Source organism: Saimiri boliviensis, chromosome 6 (assembly GCF_048565385.1).
Source record: "Saimiri boliviensis isolate mSaiBol1 chromosome 6, mSaiBol1.pri, whole genome shotgun sequence".
NCBI classification, from domain to species: domain Eukaryota; kingdom Metazoa; phylum Chordata; class Mammalia; order Primates; family Cebidae; genus Saimiri; species Saimiri boliviensis.
In genome coordinates, this window is record NC_133454.1 from 76,393,929 (window position 1) to 76,416,776 (window position 22,848).

The 22,848-nt window shown below is 53.0% G+C and overlaps 2 protein-coding genes across 2 annotated transcripts in view; both read right to left on the bottom strand.

The window, feature by feature from the left end:
- Positions 1-1,575: 1,575 nt before the first annotated feature.
- The window catches only part of DCHS1 (dachsous cadherin-related 1), a 34,650-nt gene continuing 13,377 nt past the window's right edge, over positions 1,576-22,848 (bottom strand). Inside the window, exons 2-21 of the mRNA XM_039470763.2 lie at positions 20,306-22,219; positions 14,393-14,581; positions 14,064-14,295; positions 13,687-13,923; positions 12,313-13,338; positions 11,897-12,090; positions 11,594-11,690; positions 11,336-11,493; positions 10,236-11,100; positions 9,909-10,148; positions 9,690-9,815; positions 8,861-9,070; positions 7,012-7,890; positions 6,775-6,888; positions 6,388-6,599; positions 6,144-6,298; positions 5,823-5,953; positions 5,425-5,708; positions 4,968-5,106; positions 1,576-4,628 (exon numbers count right to left, since the gene is read on the bottom strand). Coding sequence (XP_039326697.1) covers positions 2,017-4,628; positions 4,968-5,106; positions 5,425-5,708; positions 5,823-5,953; positions 6,144-6,298; positions 6,388-6,599; positions 6,775-6,888; positions 7,012-7,890; positions 8,861-9,070; positions 9,690-9,815; positions 9,909-10,148; positions 10,236-11,100; positions 11,336-11,493; positions 11,594-11,690; positions 11,897-12,090; positions 12,313-13,338; positions 13,687-13,923; positions 14,064-14,295; positions 14,393-14,581; positions 20,306-22,099 — 9,894 coding nt within the window. The 5' untranslated portion in view covers positions 22,100-22,219 and the 3' untranslated portion in view covers positions 1,576-2,016. The remainder of the gene's footprint in view (positions 4,629-4,967; positions 5,107-5,424; positions 5,709-5,822; positions 5,954-6,143; positions 6,299-6,387; positions 6,600-6,774; positions 6,889-7,011; positions 7,891-8,860; positions 9,071-9,689; positions 9,816-9,908; positions 10,149-10,235; positions 11,101-11,335; positions 11,494-11,593; positions 11,691-11,896; positions 12,091-12,312; positions 13,339-13,686; positions 13,924-14,063; positions 14,296-14,392; positions 14,582-20,305; positions 22,220-22,848) is intronic.
- Positions 16,674-17,076, bottom strand: LOC120364605 (cytochrome c). Its single transcript, XM_039470764.2, has one exon. It carries the CDS (start codon positions 16,992-16,994, stop codon positions 16,677-16,679), a length of 318 nt encoding a protein of 105 aa, XP_039326698.1. The 5' UTR covers positions 16,995-17,076; the 3' UTR covers positions 16,674-16,676.

Consider the following 22,848-nt stretch of genomic DNA (forward strand, 5'->3'; position numbering starts at 1 on the left):
GTTTAGTGGGCTCAGGTGGATAAGATGGAAACAGATCTTTGCTTCTTCCTAATGGTAACTCAAAGCCCACAAGGAGGTCTGAATTGACTACTTCTAATTGGGGTCATTGCAAGAGGATTTTCAATGACAGTACCCTGAGGGTTCAATTCCCTTGCAGTCTTCTATTTTTTTTTTCCAAAAAAATCCATATGGAAGTTGATGTCAGCAGTATCATTTTAACTTCCAAAACCATTAATCCAATACTCATGTGAAATCCCTTGTTCTAACCTCAATACTCTTTTCTTTTGTCCTACAGGCCACTGATATCCATAGACCTATAGATTATATCCCCACACTAAAGATTATGGCACTTCACCTTTCTGTCCATCCCAACTCCTGTGATCACTTGATCTAGATGATAAAAATATCTAGATAAAAGACAATTCAACACCCTAACCTTCCATTTCTTTCATCTCATTAAACCCATTCACTTCACTTGAGCAGACCAGTCCCATGACTACACTCGGACTTGCTCTCTCTCAAAACTGCTCTACCTTTGAAATTTTAATTATAGAATCCTCTCTTAGAATATAACCTTCTGGTTTTTCAAGCGATTGTTTTTCCCCACTATTAATCTAACTTCCTCCTGTCCATTGATCTATTTTCCCACTGAGCTTGGATCCTAGAGCTGTATTTACTAGCACCATGCTCAGAAACATTTCTCTTTGACCACAACCTTTTTTTTTTTTTTTTTTTTTTTTTTGAGATGGAGTTTCACTCTTGTTGCCCAGGCTGGAGTGTAATGGCACGATCTCGGCTCACTGCAAGCTCTGCCTCCCAGGTTCAAGTGATTCTCCTACCTCAGCTTCCCGAATGGCTGGGATTAGAGGCATGAGCCACCATGCCTGGCTGATTTTGTATTTTTAGTAAAGATGTGGTTTCTCCATGTTGGTCAGGCTGGTCTCAAACACCTGCCCACAGGTGGCCCACCTGCCTTGGCCTCCCAAGTGCTGGGATTACAGGCGTGAACCACCATGCACAGCCTTTTTTTTTTTTTTTTTTTTTTTTCCCCAATTTCCTCAATCCTATGAACTTGTCAAACATTGGCCAATTGCCTTTTCCTCACAGCCTGGCTCTCCCACAGAACAGTCTACACCAGTGGTTCCCAAATCCCTTTGTACGACTGAAAATTTACACTGAGATGAAGCAAGACAGCCTCCTGCAGAGAGCCTGACATGACAAAGGTTCAACAAATTGAGCTATTATTACAATGTGGATTTTTAGTTGTCCCAAGAAAAACAAACCACTTGACTGCTCTTGTATCCACCTCAATCTGTTTTAAGAACCTCAGGCCCAGAGCTGGTCATCCCCAAGATCCCCTCTCCCACCAAACCAGTCCCTCTCAAGGCCCTGCTGGCCTCTTGCTCATATTAGAAGGAAAAGATTAGCTGCAGAGAGATGTGATCATCAGCCTCAGGCTAGGCTCCTGAGCTCCCAGTGCCATCCCCACCCCACCGCTCTGTGCCTCCTGAGGCGTCCACAGTACTCTGCCAGGTGTCTTCCAGTCATCCCTATTTGACACAGCCGGAGACCGGATACAAATTGCAGTTTATTAAGGCTCCAGAGTGAGAATTGGCACTTGGTTCTGGGCAGGGGCAGGGGTGTCAGTGGAACCCAAAGGAGCTGGGTCCAAATATGTTGGAGGGACCTCCTCCATCCCCCTACCCCCTAATAAATAAAGTCTCAGCTCCATCTCAGGGTGCTGGTGCAGAGCAGGGAGCCCTCACTGAGAACCCAGGGCTGCTACCTCCTTCGTATTTCTCCCCACATTGGACCTGGCCACAGGTCAGTGACCAACAGGGCTTCTGTGGTCCTAGTGCTCTGAGGGGGCTGGGGAGATCAGGATGGAGAGCTGGGGCCTGGTAGTGGCCTCCCCGTAGACAGTCATGGTCCGAGGCCGCCCAGGGCAGGCTCAGAGTGGGGCCTGCATTGGGGACACTGTACGCATCCCAGGTCGGGGCCCAGCCTGGGCCACAGCTAGATGTGCAGCTCCGTGTCATCAGGTGGCTCCAGGCCAGACTCTGCGCTGAGTGCTGAGGCTGAGGGACCCTGGGCCACCCCAAATGGTGAGACAACGGGTGAGCGAGCAGCCAAAGGAGACAGAGAGGGTGAGAAGCTGGGGGACATGGCAGCTGAGGACAAGGAGCCTTCATGGCTGATGGGGGAGCGGTGAGAAGCTGGTGGGAAGATGGCCCGGGCTGCAGCTGTGTTTGCTGGCTTAGGGGGCACAGACTTGGCTCCTGGGTGGGCCACGGCAGTGATGAGGGGTGGTGGGTCGATACGGGGAGCTGGGGGACATGGCCGAGCTTCATCCTTGAGCCGAGCGATCTCTGTGAAGACACTGGCCAGTGGTTGGAACTGAGGGCACCAACTCAGCAGGTAGTCCCAGTTATAGCTGCCACGGAGCTCCTCCTCGCCGGCCACAATGGCTGTCAGTGCACCTGCCACACATGGCTTGCCATCTGCTGGGAAGCCATAGTCCCCAGTGGGTGCCGGGCTCAAGCCACAGCCCCCCAGGAAAGCTGTGGCAGTGGTGGGGGGCCCCTCCTCTCGGTAGAGAGTGGTTCCTGTACCTGGAAGCAGCAGCCCTGCCTTTCGGCCCTTATACCAGGTTTCAGGGGCAGGTGGCTCACAGGATGTGTCACTCAGTCCATCTGCATCCTGCTGGATGCCTGAGTCAGGGCCACGGGCAGCCAGAGAGGAGGCCACACTGGCCACACGGGGGAACTCATTGATCATGCGGATCTCATCATCCTCTGCAGCTTCTGCTGAGCCTCGGCCACTTGAATGTGAAGGATCCAAGGAGCCACCACGGGGGTAGGGTCCTCCAGCTCCTGGCCCACCATAGCTTGGAAGAGTCTGGTGATAGAGGTGCTCAGAGGGTGGGGGACTGGGTGGCTCCCGGCCCAGCTTCTGCAGTGAGCCACTGGCTAAGGGTGCTGCTTGTGACATTGGGCCAGGAGCTGCCTCAGCCTTGCGGCTACGGGCCCGAACAAGTCCTAGGACCAGGGCTGCCAGTGCAAGTACCACCACAACTCCCAAGGAGGCTGCCACGGCCCCTACTAATAGTAGGTTGAGGTCAGGTGCCAGGCCCAGTGCAGTGTGGGTGATATCCACTGTCACAGGCACTGTGGCACTCCGGGAACCAGGCAGAGGCCCTCGTGCTACCACCTCCAGCCTCAGCTCCCGCGGTGCTTCCCGCCTGGTCCGGCCTCCACCCTCAGAGGTGGCTGTTCCACTGCCTGGTGCCCGACTGTCCACCCGCAAGTACAGGGCACCTGTAGTCTGGTTAATACCAAAATAGGGGGAAGAGGTGGCAAGGGAATAGAGAACCAGGCCATCGGCACCCCCATCCTCATCTGTGGCCTGCACATGACCCAAGCTATGGCCGCGCCGGGCGCCTTCCGGCACTTGGAAGTGGAAAGCTGGTGCCAGAAATACAGGGTCATACTCATCCTCTCCAGTCACCAGCACTGATACAGTGACAGAGGCTGAGAGATTCCCAGCATCGGCAGCACCCACCAGCAGCCGGAAGCTTTCTGTGTGCTCATAGTCAAAGGGCATTCGTGCACGCAATTCCCCTGTTGAGCTGTTCAGTGCAAATGCCTCACGGCCCTCGGGCCCCGGCCCAGCCTCCAGCAGGCTATAGCGGAGTCTCCCAAAAGCCCCAGCATCCCCATCGATTGCATGCAGAGTGGTCACGAGAGTGCCTGGAGGCTGATTCTCGGCCAGGCTGGTGCTGAGTAAGTTCAGTGGGAAGGCTGGGCCATGATCATTTACGTCTTGGACCTCAATTGTCACTGGTGCCAAAGCAAAGTGTGCACCAGCAGGGTCAGCAGCCTGGACTACAAGCTGATGTCGAGCCTGGGTCTCACAGTCCAGGGCATGGGCCAGTCGTAAGGTGCCCGAATTCTCATCCAGCTCAAAGAGCCCTGATGGGTCGCCCGAGCTAACAGCGAAATGCACGAGGCCATGAGGGCCAGGGTCAGCGTCAGAGGCCTCTACATGTAGCAGCTCAGCTCCAACAGGTGTGTCCTCAGGTACTGCCACACGGTATGATGCTTGGGTAAAGACAGGTGGGTTGTCATTGACATCTAGTACAGTGACAGTGACTGGCACAACTGAGCTTCGGGGTGGCTGCCCACGGTCAGCTGCAGCCACTGTTAGATTGTACTGTGTCAGACTTTCAAAGTCTAGAGATTCAAGCAACACCAGGCAGCCCAGTGCCCGGGGGCCTGGTCCAGAACCCTCACCAGCCTCTGCCAGCCTGGGTTCCAGCTGGAAGACTTGGCCCCGGTTGCCACTGACGATGCTGTAGTCCACAGCGGCATGGGTACGGCTTCCATCAGCATCTGTAGCTTCCAGGGTGAGCAGAGTGGAGCCAGGGGGCAGGTCCTCAGTTACAGCCACACGGTAGTGTGGCAATGTGAAGCTCGGGGCGTGGTCATTCTGGTCCTGCAGCTGCACATGTACTGTGGCTCGTGCTGCCCGGCCTGGAGCCCCGTGGTCTCGTGCTTCCAGAACCACATCCACTGCTCCTGACCCCTCATGGCCCAAGGCCACTGTTTCCACTATTGTGAATAGGGTCCCTGAGAGGAGAAAGGAAGGGAAAGAAATATATTCGGCAAAGGCTGTGAGTGAGCAGAAGAGTGACCCTTCAGGATCTAGGAAATGGTTTTAGAAATCAGACTCAGGGAATGGCCTATGTGCTAGGAGACAATGGGATAGCCTCAAGGATTCACAACTTACGGAACAGCTTCTAGATATACAGTCAACAAGGGGCTTATAATGAAGACAGTGGGTGGGAAATGTCCTGCCTGGGCCAGAGATCCAGGAGTTAAAGAGTTTGAGTAACAAATTCTAGGAATGAGGTCAGATTACAGCCTAACACAGTGAAAAACAAGGGGCAGATCCTGGGAAAGACGCACCATTGTTGGGGTCAACAGTGAAGCCATCAGCAGGGGAAGCCAGGTGGTAGGAGATGTGACCGTTGGCACCTGAGTCCCGATCAGTGGCAGAGACAGAGAGAATGGCACTGCCTGGGGGGGTGTGCTCAAGCAGCATTACCTGAAGTGTGAGGAGAAATGCTTATGGCCAGGCTTCCCTGTTGTCCACGCAGCCTGTTCTGGAGCTTGGTTCCTTGAGCCCTGCTTGGCATCCATTCCAACTTGGCCCCTACTCCTAAGTATTCGAATGGGAAATGCCCACCTTCTCCCCTTTCTGGTTACAGGATGCAAAACAGGATTTAGTTCATAGGACTCGGGACCTTCCCATTCCCAGATCAGGTCCAACGTCCAGCCCACCTCTGCAGCTGCCAGCTCTGACACTTCCCTCCAACAGGAACAACCCAGGCCCAGGTGTACAAGAATCCAGGGGTGTCAATACCTGGTAGAGGCTCTGTGAGAAGGCAGGCGCATTGTCATTGACATCCTCCACAAGCACTGTGAGGTTGGCATGGCCCTGATGAGGCCCATCATGCGCCAGCAGCTGCAGCTGGTAGTGGTCACACTGCTCAAAGTCCAGAGGCCCCGTGAGGGAGACACGGCCTCCATAGCGCCCAACACTGAAGGGATCCTGGGGCCCGGATGGGCTCAGCACATACCACAGCACTGGTCCTGAGTCCACATCATTTCCTGTTACCTGTGCAATCTCTGAGCCCAATAATGCATCTGAAATACACGACACAAGTGTGTTTGGCATGGACCCAGCCCCACCTTGAGCCGTAGGGTGGAGACAAATGTCTCTCTGTCACCCTTTATACCACCCACTTTACCCAGCCTCACCTTCTGACACTCGGAGCTCCCAGGGCTGGGGGATAGTGGGGCGATTGTCATTGGTGTCAATGACCATCACTGTCAAGGTAGCTGAGCCCACCAAGGCTGGGCTCCCTCTGTCTGTGGCCATCAGTACCAACCTGGACATGAAGCACAATCATCAGGTGGGGCATGGCAGTAAGGGGGAACCCTGGGCAGGGCTAGGTCTCAGGACAGAGCTTAGGGCTAGGGAATTCAGGATGTGGTGAAGGGACCAAGGTGGGTTCAAGGCAGGACTTCAAACTGTACAGGCCCAAGGTGGGGTCTTGGGTCCACAGGGCCAGGCCTCACCGTGTTTCAGCCCAGATCTCACGGTCCAGGATGGCTGTGGTAGTGATAATGCCTGTGGCTGGGTCTACGTGGAACAATCCACGTGCCGGCTGGGATGCGGCCAGACTGTAGGAAATCTGTCCTCCAGAGCCTTGATCCAGGTCATCTGCCTCCACCTGGTGAGGGTAGGAGGCTGCTGGCACTGGTCTAAGTAACAGACAAGTCTGACTAGCCCTGCCCCCCATCTTTCCATCACACCCCACACCTGCAGCAGGGGCCCCTCGAAGGGCCGGGACTCAGGCAGGAAGGCCACATAATGGGGCCGCAGGAAACGGGGAGCATTGTCGTTGGCATCTTGCAAAGTCAGGGTCAGCACCGAGAAGGCAAAGGCTCCTCCACTCTCTGCCTGCAGCACCAGTCGCAGCCGTGGACTCACCTCGAAGTCCAGCCCCTCTGCTGAGCGAACTGTGATGGCTCCTGGGGGAGGCAGAATGCATCAGTGACAGCCTCCTTTGCTTGCCCTGGAGCCTCCTTCTCTGAGACTCCTTACTCAGGGACAGCCCTTCACCCATCAAAGGCTCCTCCGACACAAACCACCTACTTCCCAGTAGCCTGTCCTGTCCTGCACAGAGCTCTTGTTCCTCTTCCTTACCTGTACTAGGCTGGATGGAGAATGTCCCTTTCTCATTCCCACTGAGAATGCTGTATGTGATGGGTCCATTTGAGCCCCCTGCATGGACAGCTCTGGGGGAGACAATAAGAGTCCCTGCAGAAAGAACGGTATTGTTGGACTGTACGCACTAGACTGGGAGAGTTTGGGGGACATTTTCAACAAGCAACTCCAGCCCATTTTGGAGTTCCAATCGGAGAGACATGGCTGGGGACCCACCTGGGGGCGCATTCTCACGAATCATAGCCTCACTGCTAGCCCGGGGAAAGCGGGGTCCACGCTCAGCTTCCCCCTGCAGTCCAACAATGATCACACCAGTGGCAGAGCGAGCTGGACGGCCAAGGTCAGTGGCCACAACGAAGAGGACACGATCCCGGGGGCCTAGAGCTACAGGAGAGCGGGCCACACGGATTTCACCAGTGTAAGAGTCCACAGTAGTGCCAGGAGGTGGTGTGCCTGCCAGCCGGTACAGAATGGAAGCATTGGCACCAGCATCACGATCTTCAGCTCTCAGTGTGGCCAGAGCCAGGGTTGGGGTACTGAAGCTGGGGCCTGGGCGGGGCAGGCGCAGGCGCAGAGGACTGGTGGGGAAGGTGGGTGCATGGTCATTGACATCGCGCACCGTGACGGTGACAGACACTGTGGTGCTTAGGGGCCCAGCGGCTGCACCATCCACTGCACTGACAGAAAAGGTGTAGCTGGGACACTGTTCTCTGTCCAAGGCTGCAGCTGTGCGTAGCTCTCCAGAGCTGGGCTCCAGCAGGAAGGCTCCTGCTGTACCAGCACCCAGGTAGTAGGTTACACGGCCATTGGCTCCAGCATCAGGGTCATGAGCCTGTAGCTGCAGCAGCAGGGTCCCTGCAGGCACATCCTCCGGCACCTCCACAGAGTAGGCAGGCACAGGAAAGGCTGGAGCATGGTCATTGGCATCTAGCACTATCACTGTCACAAGCAGAGTAGCACTGAGAGCTGGCTGGCCTCCATCCCGGGCCTCTATCTTCAGCTGGAATGCTGGCTCCACCTCTCGGTCTAGTGGCCTCATGGTGCCAAACTCTCCAGAAGCAAGGTCTAGGACAAAGGCTCCTGATGGGTCCCCATCTGCAGAGAAGGGTACACACATATAAATATACATGTGTCACGGGGATGCAGGTGATTTCTAGGCCACAGCAGAGAGAGAGAGAGTGAGCCCATGCATGTGCACAAAAGCAAGTGAACACATGAAAGAAAGGGAGAAAAACAGAGAAAAACAGAAATGGAAAGTAACAGAAAATATAAAGCAGCTGGCATCATCTGTGTGTGGTCTGGGAACCCCTGGAGTTCCTAAGTCCTTTTCATATGCCTAAGATAAAATTATTTCACAGCACTACTAAGCCATTATATGCCCTTTTTATTCTCATTATCTCACAGATGTACAGTAGAATTTGCAGATGCTCTGTGACATGTGATGATATGTCTTGGTTAATGGAATATGTTCTTATGTATTCCTGTGTTTTCTAACATATTCTAGATACAAAGATTAAAGCATGAATGTGTGTGTCTTCAGAGATTCAGTTTGTTCTAGCTATCTTCAGTTATACCTGCTGTAAATTCTGAAATTCATTACTGTCCAACAAATTGTTACTTGAAATCTTAGCATTTCCTTGTGTTTACATAGAAATACCAGCAAGCTGTATACTTCATTGGTTTGTTTCACAATCATATTTTAACATCATCTCAGTTTTAATAGCTAATACAGTAAATATTGATACAATACACATAAAAACTCTTTAGGATTCTCAAAAATTAACAGTGTTAAGGGTTTCTGAGACCAAAAAAGTTTGAGAACGTCTGCTCTATAGGGATAGACAAATGAGAAATAAAAAGAGGAAGACAGAAACAGAGACACAGAGGGAGATAAAGAGCATGGAAAGAGATACTGAGATACACTGATATAAGCATGAAAGAAAAGGTGGGCAACATCAGGAGGGAAAAGGAGACCCAGATACACTCATTGAGGCTGACAGCAGCCAAAAAGGAGCAAGAACCAGGCAAGTGGGTGCTGAGTTGGTGGGAGAGGGAAGGTTCTCACCTAGGATGCGGTACTGCAGCTGCCCATTGGCTCCCACATCTGGATCAGAGGCCCGAAGCATGGTAAGGGTCTGGGGGTCCTGGCCCTCAGGCACCTCCAGAGAGAGATGGGCACTCCCAAAGGTTGGTGCGTGGTCATTCTCATCCTCCACAGCCACGCGAACAGTGACATGAGTTAACTGGGGAGGTGAGCCCCTATCCTGGGCATACACTGTGGGGAAGCAAAATCAATGAGGTCTAGCCTGCTTTCATCACATGGAGAAATCCACACCACACAGTGTTCATACATGTTCACTAGGTGCACACAAACCGGAAAATGTCCATCTCTGCACACTTACCAGGCACACGTGTCATGCATACATAAACATACATGTGTCCTACCTCCCATGCTTGGTGTGTGCAAGATATATCTTGGACTAGTGGTGGTGTAACAGGAAAGGCACTAAATGAGGTATGAAAAGATCTGAGTTCAAGTCCCAGCCCTGCCACTTCCAAGCTGCATGAGTTTGGGCAAGTCACTTCATCTCTCCAATATTCAGTATCAATATGGTCCTCTGTTAAATGGCTGCAGTATCTGAGGGAGGCCTGGAGGGCATAGCTGTGACATTATGCATTTTAGAATTTGTATGGTCACAATCGTGACAGTCTAGAAGTCAGTTCACCTTGCACCCTGCCAAACTCTCGACTCCCCAAAAGGGTCTAAAAACGTAACAGGAGCTTTGTGGTAATAAGCGAAAACTTCTACAAGATAGTACTTTAGGGGTTCTGTCCATGTAACACTGGTGTTTACAACACCCCACTCAGGCTCTTGGGGTCCTGTCAACATGTACCTGTCAGGTTGATCTCCTCCTGCTCCTCTCGATCCAGGGCCCGAAGAGTCTTGAGAACACCAGTGTCAGGATCCAGAGAAAAGCTTTCGCTAGAGACGCCTCCATAAGTCACTTGCCCGTTGGCTCCTGAGGAGGGGCAACATGGAAGGCGATCAGAGGGTAAAAATGCTTTTCTGGCCCCAGTCCATCCCACCCACGATTCATCCCCCCAGGTCTTACCCAGGTCTGGGTCGGTTGCTCGCAGTGTGAGGAGGGATGTGCCAGGCGGGCTGTTCTCACGCAAGAGGACGCTGTACTCCTGCTGCTGGAAAGTAGGCGCTTCGTCATTGACGTCAGCGACACTGACGGTCAGAACCTGCGTGGCCGAGCGCGGCGGGGAGCCGTGGTCTGAGGCCACCACCGTCAGCACGTGCTCAGCTCGTCGTTCGCGGTCCAAGGGCCGCACCACGGACAGCGCTCCTAGGTGAGCGGTAAGGCAGGTTGGTGGAGACCTCAACGCTCCACATCAGCACCTTCCGCGCCCTCGCCCCGACACCCAACTCTCACCAGTGCTTGAGTGCAGCCGGAAGTGGCCGTCCCCGCCAGATGCCAGGCGATAGGACACGCGTGCAGCCTCGCCCAGGTCCGGGTCCCTGGCTACCACGTGCAGCGCCGCGGGCCCAGGCGGCTGATCCTCTGGGAGGCGCACCCGTGAAGGCGAGGCGAACACGGGCGCGTTGTCGTTTTCATCCGTGACAAAGACGCGCGCAGAAACGCGTGCTGCACGACGGCGACTGGCGTTGGCGGGCCGGTCGGTGGCTTCCACCAGCAGCAGCAGCGCGGGTGTGGTCTCTCGGTCCAGGCCGCGCGGAGCGCTGAGCGCCCCGGTGCGCGCGTCCAGGCGAAGCGCGGGCACGGGCGGCTCCTGGCGCAGCAGGCGGTAGCGCACGTCGCTGTTGGGGCCGGGGCCGTCGGCGTCTGACGCGCGGAAAGTGTACAGCGCTGCGCCGGGTTCCGGGTTCTCCGGCAACGCGAGAGCCAGCGGGTCGCGCGCGAAGGTGGGCGCGTGCTCATTCTCGTCCTGCACGCGCACCTGCACTCGCAGCAGCCGCGCGCCCGCGCCTCCCGGCCCCTCCGCGCGTACGGTGAGCGCGCGCCATGGGGGCCCAGCTTCAAAGTCCAGGGGCCGCGCCAGGTACAAGCGCCCTGAGGCCGCATCTAGCGCGAAGGTGCCCTCGGGGTCGGCACCGCCCACCAATGTGTAGGTGAGTGCCCCCACACCCACGGGCTCTGGCGGTGCCACCGAGCCCAACAGAGAGCCGGGCCGCAGCCCCTCAGCTGCTGTCACCGTCAGCACGACCGGCAAAGGTGCCGCTGGGTCCCGCTCTGTGCTATCTGGGGGCGGCTCTGTCAAGCGAGCTGAGGGAAGCACCTGTTGTGGACCGGGGAGGGAGAACGGAATAGTGAGGGCTGACGTAAAAGGAGATCTGGGCTAGCATCCCAGGTGGTAGGGAAGAGTGGTCAAAGTAGCCTGACTACTAGTGGGGCCCAAGGACTAGTATAGGCGCCCCCGGTAGCTCTAGCTTCTTGGGTTAGAGCTACTGGGGCAGGGGGGCTACAGTGGTAGCCAAGGGAAGGTGAGCAGACTGTGGGAAGGGCAGCCATACCTGCACTAGCAGCTGGAGGCTGGCACTTCGAGGAGGGCTGCCTTGGTCGTGAGCACTCAATGTCAGCACATAGTGAGGCCGCTCTGCTCGGATCAGGGGAGCTGCAGTCAGCAGCTCCCCTGAGTGAGGGTGCAGAGAGAAAAGCTCTGAGCCAGGACCTGGGGACAGGCAAAGGAAGATGAGGGCTTGGGGCCCAGAGCTGGGCAGGCCATAAGGGCGTGTCATCATCCACCAATTCCTTTCTCTCCATTCCCATACCAGTTAGCGTGTACAGGATGGTCCCATTCTCCCCCTCATCTGGATCCTTCGCCTGTAGAGTCGTCACCAGTGTTCCTGGAGGCACGCGGTCTGGTACCTGCGGGAACACAACTCACCTAGTCGTCTCTTTCCTGTTCTTCAGACAACTTAGGATAAAGCTTTTCTCACCTGTGGGCAAGCAGAACCTCTTTTCTGCTCTCACCCGATCCAGGAGGCAGTTTCTTACCTACACCTACAGCTCTATGGGGAGATCCCCACTGCCTCTCACACTTCTACAGGACAAAGTCCTGCCACCTCACATACCTGTATAGGGAGGCCGCCACCAGCAGCTCCTGAAGCCTGCAGGAAGGTGGGGCTGTTGTCGTTGAGGTCAAGCACTGCAACATGCACAGTGCCTGTGGTGCTTCGGGATGGGCTCCCTCCATCCTGCACCTGCACCAGGAGCTGATAGCTGCTCTGCTGCTCACGGTCCAGGGTTTGGAGTGTGGTCACTTCTCCTGGGAGTGCAAGAAGGAGATCATGTACAAGATGTTTAGGGATACAAAGCCTGAGACCTGCACCTAAGAAGCTGGGATTTGGGGGGGTGGGGGAGGGAATGCCAAGACCAAGTGCTTGTTCTTAAAGGCAAGATGGGAGCTAGGGTTTGGGGATCCTGTCTGGATGTTCATCAGGCTGGGGATAAGGCTATGGGGTCTTGGGATTTGGGTCTCTGTGCTCACCAGTCTGGGGGTGGATGCGGAAGGCCTTGCTATCTTCAGATAGCTGTTGCAGGCTGTAGGTCAGACGTCCATTGGGTCCCGAGTCTCGGTCAGTAGCAAAGACTCGGCCCACGCTGGTTCCTGGGGGCTGGTTCTCAGCCACAGCCAGGAAGGTGGGATCCTCAGACAAGCGGGGACTGTGTTCATTCTGGTTGAGGATGCTGACCCTCAAGGTGGCCGTGCCTGTCTGCTGCCCCAACTCCGCTTTGGACCCAGACACTGCCATTACCTTCAGTGTGTACAACTCCTGGGCCTCACGGTCCAGTGCTGCCCGTACCCATAGCCACCCACTCTGTGGCTCCAGGCCAAAGGGGCTACTTGCTGCCTCTGCTGCAAGGTGATAGGTGATAGGGCCCCCATCTGGTGCTTGGGCCTGCACTTGCAGGACCTGAGTTCCAGGGATGGTGCCTGAGGGCAGGTCCACACGGTAGGTAGGGCTGTCGAATCGGGGAGCCAGCCCACGGGTTCCCACATCCTGTACCACCACCCGTAGTCGAAAGTGGCTGGTGCGTGGTGGGGAACCCCCATCCCGGGCCTCCAGCTCCAACTCATGGGCTGGCCCTCCTGAGGGCCCCAGAGGCCTCATAAGCCGTACATGGCCTGTGGTGGGGTCCACAGTGAAGGCTCCACCACCCCCAGCAAGCAGGGTAAAGGTGACTCGACTGTTAACACCAGAGTCAGGGTCAAGAGCCCGCAGTGTATAGATGGGAGTCCCTGGGGCAGTGTTTGGTGGTAGCAATACCGTGTCTTCAGGTGCAGGAAAGGCAGGGGAGTTATCATTCACATCATCCAGCAGTACACGCACCCGAGCTACAGCGAAAGCTGGGGGCACTCCACTGCCTGCTCGCACCTCCAGCTCCAGCACTGGTCCCAGTAGCTCCCGGTCCAGGGGGCAAAGTGTTTGCAACAACCCTGAAACCGCATCTAGGGAGAAGAGTCCTCGGGGGTCCCCACCTGATAGGGCAAGGGTCACAGGTGCCAAACGACCTAGGGAGGAGGAAAAAGGGGGTCAACAAAGAGAGGGGGGCAATTATTGAGTCAGGACCCAGACTCTGATCTCGAGAAGGACTGGGAAGTGCCCACACCCATGGCTTTCAAAATATCAGGAGGAGGGGAAGGGGTTAGCAAAGAAGTTGGTTGGCACTGAGGTGACATTCATGTGCCTCATGAAGCAGTGTGCCCGCACCGTGCCTAGGGAGGTGTTGAGCATCGGTACAAGAGTGTTTTTTACTGAGGCTATCTGCTGTGATACTCTAAGGTACCTTCAGATGGTGCTGGAGGGTTATTTTGGGGTATTTGGGTCTGGCACCAAGTGGGTATAAAGCTAAGTAATACCTGGTGGGTTGTGTGCCTGGACTATGCCCACACTGGTGCCTGGTGCCACATCCTCCGGCACAGAAAAAACATACTGTAGTTGCTCAAATATGGGTGGTGTGGGGGTTCCAGGCACAATGCTGATGTTCACTCGGGCACTGGGTTCTGCCTGTAGGCCACCTCCATCCTGAGCCCCGATCTCCAGCTGCACCACAGAGTTGGCCCGTCTGGCCAAGGGCCAGGCTACTGTCAAAAGCCCTGGGAGGAAGGATAGAAGCAGAGATATATAAGGAAACATAATAGGGCTGGAAAGGTTAGGAAGGAAGTGGGTAGGACATAATTTAGGCAGGTGGGGAGGGGGTCCTGGGGGAAGGCTCCAGGAATGGGAGGATCCTCACCTGATTGCTCATCCAAGGCAAAAAGTGCAGGGCTATTCCCAGCCAGGATATGGTAGGAGAGTCGCCCATGGGACCCCTGGTCAGGGTCATGGGCACGCACCCTCAGCACAGCTGTGCCTGGTGGACTCTGGGCACTTAGACTCGTAGCATACTCCCGTGGATAAAACTGAGGAGGGTTGTCATTCTCATCTGACAGAAACACCTTCACATATACCATGGACTTGAGGCCTCCCTGGTGGGACATGCAGCCATAGGTCAGGTGGGCCTTGTCTGGCCCTGGTGAGTGCCCTACCCCAACATCCCAACCTGCCCATGGTCTGCCAACTCACCCCATCCACAGCTGTCACTGTGAAGTCAAAGCTCGAGGGCCCTTGGTCACGGTCCAGGGTCCGGGTTGTGCACACATCACCGCTGTGGGCATCAATGCGGAATGGGGGAGATCCGGAGGCCCCAAGGCCAGCACCCAAGGAATAGGAGAGGAGGCCAAATGGGCCACTATCTGCGTCTGTGGCTGTCACCTAGGGAGAGGCTGAGGTGAGTGGTGTTCCCTCTTCTTGGCCAGAAAAGCCAGAGGTAGGTGGTGATTAGAATGAGCAGCTGGTGCCTAGAATCTCTGGATGGCAGACACACAGAAAGGAGGAGTATGACATGGGCCCAAACCTGATCCCAGCCCAGACCTCACCACTTAGGTTTCTGAGAGCCTCTAGCCATAACATTTTTTTTCAGCTGGTCAATACATAACCTTGTTTGATGTATGTTTCTCTTTAAAGACATCTTATATTTAATATACACTGTTGATTCATTAACATTGAACCCACAGCCAAAACAACTGTAACTCATGCCTGAATAAAGCTTATCTAACATGTATTTTCTCCGTAAGATACATCACAGCCTTCGTGTACTTAGGAACATTAGACAGCACTTCAGCACTATACTTGGGGACCATTTAAACAGTGAAATCACCAGCAAAAAAGCAGTAAAAAAAAAAATACAAAATAAATAAATAAATAAAGGGGACACTTGTTTACAAGCATGAGAGCCAAAACAAGAAGGAAGAACATCGTCTTGTTCAGTGTCTGTGGGGAATGTGAACATTAGGTGACTCAAATTTTTCATCTCTCTGCCCATGTTCAGGAATGCTAGCATTGATTTTGGAGTTACAAATAAATTTTAGAGAGTAAGAGAATTCACAAATAATGAGGACCAACTATACTTAAAAAGACAAAAGGGCTGTGACCTCAAATTCCAGGTGGGTCCAGGAAGTTCATACCCTCACCAAGTCTCATAATCACCCAAGGCAAGAACTCACTAACAATGGAATTGTTGAGACTGTCGTTATAGGTTTGATCTTTATGGAGTTTGATCATCACAGAGTGGGATCTGATTAGTACTGGGATCTGATCACTATAGGATCTGTTCTATGGGTTTATGGGTGTGCAGCTCATGTATCTTTAGCCTAGTACAGTGCAAGGTACATAGTAGGTGCTCTACATGTGTTTTTTCACTGAGTAAATTGTCCTGCCTTGTCACAAAACCTTCTTTTGCACTAAGTTTTATACAATGGGTATACATTAGGCCCTCAATAGTGGGTTAGTTGGTGCTGACAACTGTAGCCTGTGATAAAGTACTCTGTGGACATGAGGACCTCAGGGTCATCATATGCTGCAAGAGGAAGCTGGAGAGCTCCCCTTTCTTAGCCAGAAAGTGTGCTCAGAGAGAAAGCTGGCCAAGGATTTCTGATGGTTGCCCAGACTCTTGACAGAAAAGATCTGTGCCATTGTTTACTCTCCTGAGAGACACCAAGACCCTGCCATGGCTGAACCCTGGAAACGGCTCCTGCTCCAACTCTCTACTGTGGCTGTAGGCCCGGATGTCCCAGGAGACGGACTTCCCCTGCATCAATCATGGCAGGCAGCAGCACAGCTGCGGCACCATCTCCAGAAGCTGTTAAAGACCTTTGACCTCTGACTCGCTGCAGGAAGAAAGCAATAAACAGTGGTCGGGGGAAGTTGTCAGGAAGTGACCCCAAAAGGCACAGGGGCCACTGACTGGAAATGGGCAAGGCAGAAGTGAATTTCCTGGCCTGTACAACCCCTGCTCAGAGGTTTCACTGTAAATATAATCTCCATTTTTAGCAGATTCTCAGCTTAATGTCTTAGTCCAACCTTGGTCAGCTCCCTCTCCCATTCTGCCCCAAAGCCATAAGAAATGTTACCCCTCTACTCTTGCCCCCATCCCAATCCTTTCTTTCAGATGCACTATTTCAAGGAGAAAAGAAAGACACTTATCTGTAAACTCTCTAAACTTCCTACCAGCCTCCAAATTGACTCCATATGCCCATCCCAACCTCCTTCCCAGGTGTACCTTCTGCTTTGACTTTTTAAAACACATTTGTTTATTTAATTTTATTTTTGAGACAGGCTCTCTGTTGCCCCATCTTGAGTGCAGTGGTGTGATCCTAGCTCGCTGCAACTTCGAATTCCTGGGCTCAAGCAATCCTCCTGCCTTAGCCTTCTGAACAACTAGGACTACAGGCATGCACCAAAACTAGTCTGGCTAGTTTTTTTTTTTTTTTTTTTTTTTTTTTGTAATAAATAAGGCAGTGGCCAATTATTACTCATTAGTAGCTTTTTTGAGATAAGCTATTAAGTCTTCCCTTTCTCCCTTCTTCTTAATGCCGACAAAGATCATTTTTGTTCCAGGGATATACTTCTTGGGATTCTCCAAATATTCCATCAGTGTATCCTCTCCCCAGATGATGCCTTTGTTCTTATTGGCTTCAGTGTAAGTGAATCCAGCGGCCTGACCTGTCTTCCGCCCAAAGAGACCATGGAGATTAGGTCCAGTCTTGTGCTTGCCTCCCTTTTCCACGGTGTGACATTGGGAACACTTCTGAATAAAAATCCTCTTGCCTTTCTCAACATCACCCATATTTAATTCTTTTTCGTCGTTACCGCAACAAGCGTTACCTCTCAGAAGTCGGACGTCCCGCTCTCTCTGGCTAGTTTTTAAATTGTTTTCATAAACAGCGTTTTACTATGTTGCCCAGGCTGGTCTCAAACTCCTGGCCTCAAACAGTCCTTCCACCCTGGCCTCCCAAAGTGCTGAGATTACAGGCGCGAACCACTGTGCCCAGCATTCATTTATTTTTTAAGATGGGCTCTCACTATGTTGTCCAGGCTGGTCTGGAACTCCTGGGCTCAAGTAATCCTCCTGCCTCAGCCTCCCAAGTAGCTTGGATTACAGGGATGCACCACCATGCCTGTCTCTCCTGCTATGACTTCTTGATGCTTACTTTTCCTGCTTCTCCACCCACTGCTTCTCCCACCACCCACTACCAGTCTTCCTCCATCTCCCCTTACCTGCCTGTTCTTACACACTGTTCCCTGGAATCACTCGTTGGCTTCTTCTCACTCTACATACACTCTTGGGGCCTTGTCTTTCACTTTAGTCACTGTCTATACTTTTACTCTAGACTACTCCTCTGAGCTTTCCAAACATGTACATCCAGATAGCTGCTCAACACCTCCACTTGGATGTCCCGCAGGCACCCTAAATCCAACCTGTCCCCAAATAAACTCATGATCATTCCAAGCCTGCTCTAATGACTCTTCCATCCACACAGTTGCTCAAGCCAGAAAATCAGTTCTTCCCTTTTTCTCACCCGGTATATCTATCAGCCAGGGATTAAGTAAGTCCTCATTAACTCTATTTGTCTGTTCCTCTCCATCACCATTATCACCATTCTGACTTAGGCATGAGTTATCCTGAGTTATTGCTCCCCTGCATTATTTTAATTACCTTCTTATAGAAGTTTGACCCTCTGATCTGTACTCTACATGAGGGTTTCTCAACACTGGCACTACTGACATTTTGGACCAGATAATGCTTTATTGTGGGGCTGTCAAGTGCATTACAGGATGGTTAGCAGCATTCTCAACCTCTACACACTAGATGCCAGTAGTATCCCATCAGTCGTGACAATCGGAAATTTCTCTAGATATTGCTAAATATCCCTTCTAGAGGGCAAAGTCACCCCTGGTTATGAACCCCTGCTCTACGCTAACTATCATTTGCATAAACAAATCTGAGAATGTTGCTCCTCTACTCAAAATCTTCAATATTCCCTATAGAAAAAAGTTCAAACCCTTTGACTTGGCTGAGCCTTCCTGCAGTCTCATCCCTTACCTCCTATCTCCAGTCTTAACTCCAGAGATCCTGAGCCCCTGCTAGGCCCTTGAACAAGCTGGGCCCTCCCACACCTCTGTGCACCTAACCTCTGCTTGGAAGTCTTTTCCTGTCTGATACTCATAAACTGCTCGTTCTTTAAGTGTCAACTCATGGGTCCCTTCCTTCGGGAAAGCATTCATACTGCCTATCTGTACCTCATATATATCCCCAAATGGAAATGTTCTTATTGGAATGAAACTATTTCTTTGCACATGAATCTCCCCTCTAAATCCTTCAGATGACAGGGGTGACTCATTCCTGACCATATACTATGTCTCTAATACAGTGGCTGGCACATGGTAGACATTCAATACATTTATACTGAATAAATCAAATATTAAGACTTCTTGTAACAGTTATAAACTCCAAATGGTCATTTTTACCCCTATTCCCTATGGTTACTAATAGTAAAAACTCCAGGAAACCACCTGGAGAGTTGCCCTCTTGCTTCAGGCACTAGTGAGGAGAGAAGTCTGGAAGCCATAGCCCATTGGTCCTGGCCAAGAAGGAGAGTAAACACATGGAGGAGTGGGTGGTGGGAGCTGCAGAGCAGCAGGCGAACAAATATGCAGAGTCTAGCCAGAGGACAAGAGGTCAGCCAGGCCCAGAACTAGCCTGGAAGTCTATACCGACAGGCAGCCCCTGAGGAGATGCTCAGGAGTCTGGTGGCATTTGGAGACATAAGGACGCGAAGCATCGGCCTCCTAAGAGGACTCCCTGCCTCCTGTCCTCTCTCCTGTTGCCGTACTTCACAGTGTAAGCAAAGCAGTCTTTCCAAAAGATGTATCAGATTTGCTTAGAGTCCTTCACTTGCTCCCTATGATTTTTAAGATAAAGCTGAACTTGTGACCTGGCCCCTGTCTACTGTCTTGTCTCATCACTCCTGACTCTTTCTCATCAGTGCAGCTTATGCCAGCCTGAACAATACAGTCTCCTGAACACGTTCTGGTGTTTGTTCAGCAGCTCTTTGTAGGCCTGGAGTCTCTGTCTGTACACCTCATATTATCCATTTGGCAAAGTTTCATTAGTTCTTCAAGGCCTTGCCTCTGGGCTTCCATAATACTTTATACGTCACCTACTGCAGCACTAGTTACTGGTATGTCTCCCTATCTAGTGGAGTGGGACCTCCCTGGGAATAGGACTTTCTCCTTTTTTTGTACTCTGGGCCTAGCACAGTGCCAGGCTTAGAGTAGGTAAATAAAATCTTCAACATATGAATGAAGGAATGATCTATCACACCTGCTGATCCAATCACCCTTAAAGCCAGTTAGCTAACTTAAAAAAAACCCAACCTGATCATTCTCTTCCCAGCTCAAAGAAGTTCAGTGACCTCCTTTGCTTTCCAAGTAGTCCTAACCCCTCGCTGCCTGGTGTTCAAGGACTTCTGTGACGTGGTCTCAAGACTGCCTTTCCAGTTTCATGTTCCCTCCATCTCTCCAGGCCCGACTTGCAGCCAGTCTGTGTCTCCTTCAGCCTGTCCAGGGTTCCCGCCTCTTCCCCTGAGAGGCCTTCCTGCTCTGGATATCAAGGTAATTCTTGCTCTCTCATCCTCGTGTCCGAGCCCAAGTGGCCAATTAAGGCTCAGCTCTGAGGGCAGGGATGAGGATTTATTCCAGCACAACCCAGCACTGGACTAGGAGTGGAGGGCTCCATAAATTCTGGTGTCTTCTTTGGGGAACAGAAGCCACACAGCTATGTAGAATCTCCATCTCTGCCCAGCAGAACAGCTTTGAAATTTTCACTTCCTGACACCACAAATCATTTCTCCTCTAGATCCAATCTTAATTTCCTCACCTGCCAAGATCAGCTGCCTCAGCTCTTGCACCCTGCTTCTCATCTTCTCATTAACCCTTACTGTCTGCACATATTTTGGAGCTCATAAGATAGGACAGAACCATCTAGCATAAATCAGCATCAACAGATGGGTTTGTAAGGCTTGGTTCCTGCTCTGAGGTCCCCTGTAGCCCTCAGATGCCCCCAGTCCTATCCTGCTATGTGCCACGCCTACCCACCTGCAGGAAGCAAGTTCCAGGCTGGGTGCCCTCAGGCAGCGAGGCATTGTAGAAAGTCCTCTGGAACTGGGGCTCATTATCATTCACATCTTGCAGGGCCACGCTAACTGTGGCAGAGGAGGCTAGAGAAGGCAGGCCACCATCTGTGGCCACCACAATCAGCTGTGGCTGAGGTTCCAACTCATAGTCCAGTGAGACAGCTGTAGTGATAATGCCTGAGGTGGGGTCAATGGAGAACCAGTGGCTGTGGGCACCAGGAGCTAGGCTATAGGTGACCTGACCATTGGTGCCTTGGTCAGGATCCCGAGCAGTCACCCGTACCACAAAGCTGCCAGGCAGGGCAACCTCAGGCAGGGGCTCAGGTCGGTAGAGTTGGCGGTCAAAGGCAGGTGCATTGTCATTGACATCAGTGACGTGCAGCACAAAGGCAGCCTCGGCCCGCAGTGGAGGTGAGCCTGAGTCTGTGGCTGTAACCCTCAAGTTATAGGCATCCCTCTCCTCCCGATCCAGCCGCCGAGCCACACACACCAGATAGATGACGCTGTCTTGGGTGCTTAGGGCAAAGTGGCCCTCTCCACCTTCCAGAGACACATTGACGTGGGCAAAGTCACCATCATCTGGGTCTGACACAGAGATCCGAGCAACGAGCTGTCCAGGTGGAGCAGCCTCAGACACTTGGGGGGAGCCATCTGCACTGAGGAAGATGACAGTCATGGAGGGCTGATTGTCATTGGCATCTCGCACATGCACAGTCACGAAAGCCGAGCCCAGCTCAGGGTGAGCCCCACCATCTCGTGCTTGCACCACCAGTTCATGGACCCGCCGTTGCTCAAAGTCCAGTGGCCGCTCTAGCCGCAGCAGCCCCGTGTGTGCGTCGATGGAGAAGGGCCCGTCACCCTCGCTCTGCCTCCGGTTGATCTCGTAAGTCACAGCCCCATTGGCACCAGCATCGGCATCAGATGCAAACACCTGCAAGACAGGACTGCCGGGGGCCAGGCTTTCAGACACCACAGCGTGGTAGCGGCTCTGATTGAAAGCAGGGGCATGGTCATTGATGTCCAGTAGTGTCACATCCAGCAGGGCCTGGGCTCTCCGGGGAGGTGAACCACCATCATAGGCCTCCAGCTGTAGCATATAGTGTGAGCGGTTTTCTCGGTCCAGCTCCCCAGTGACTACCAGCTCAGGCACTGGAGCCCCATCTGGACCCGGGCGTGTCTCCAGCCGGAAGGTCTCTCCAGCCCCATCACCAGATAGCGCATAGCCCTGGGTTCCCAGACGCCCAGCATCTGCATCATGAGCAGGCTCCAGTGGGTAGCGGGTGCCAAAAGCTGTATGCTCAGGTACCTGCAAGGCAGCCCGAGCCTGTGGGAAGGCTGGAGCATGGTCATTGATGTCAGCCACTCGCACTGTAACTTCTACAGTAGCACCATCAGGAGTGACTGCAGTGAAACGGTAGCGGTCCCGCCGCTCACGGTCCAAGACTCGGGCTGTGCGGACGACCCCACTGTGTTCGTCAATGGCCAGGTCTGTGCCCACGCCGCTGCCCTCCTGGGCGGAGATGAAGTACATGGGAGGAGCTGCCGTGCCTGCCGGTAGCCCCGCACTGATGTCCCCAATCAGTGTACCTGCTGGCTGCTCCTCATCAATCTGCAAGTCCAGGCTCCCAGCCTGACCCCAGGCACCTGGCACCCCAGCCCCCAGCAGCAGCAGCAGCAGCAGCAACCGTAGGAGGAGGCGGGGCCTGGGGCTCTTCATGCCAGGGCAGGAAGGCACAATGCCCAGCTCTTCCTGCATGACAAGGATAGTCCAGCTGTGCCTTGGGCTTCAGCTCCAGGCCAGGCTCTGGGCCCAGCTTGACCTTAGACTTTGGGTCAGGTCCCACTGGGGCCCTGGTTCCAGCTCAGCCTCCTTGACCTGGGAGAAAACAGAAGGAAACAGGTCATGACAGAGCAGTCCAGAGAACCTGGGCTAGGCCACATCAACATTCAGACATGCTCATCCCCAGCAGGCCCTTGAGCTGCCTCACACTCATCTCAGGCCACATGGATCTCTGCCTCAGGACCCTTTGGGGCCACTCCAGTCTTCCCCTTGGCAGATCCCATCCTGTCCCACCCTCAGCAAATTTTTCTGCTTCCTACTTTTCAGGTCTGAATGCCCACAAACTCCCTTCCTCCTATTTCTAGGCTTAAAAATATGGACATTCTTTTCTCATTTTCTTCTCATCCAGAACGAATACTCACTTCTCCTAGCCTCCATAACCAGGTATTGGGTAACCTTTCCTGAACTGCCAACCCTTTCCTCTCTCCTGGAGCTTTCCATCAGTACTGCATATGCTCAAGTCTCTCTCTCCCCCCATCCCCAACCTGCTGGAAGGCAATGATATTCCCTTAACCCTACTTCCCTACTCCCCTTTCCATTCAACAAGAGATTGAACACCTACAATGTGGAGGCACTGGGAATACACAGTGAATAAAGGAAACAGTCTCTGGCTTCATAGAGCTTATAGTCCAGGAGTTGAACAAGTAATTACAAGTATGACAAGA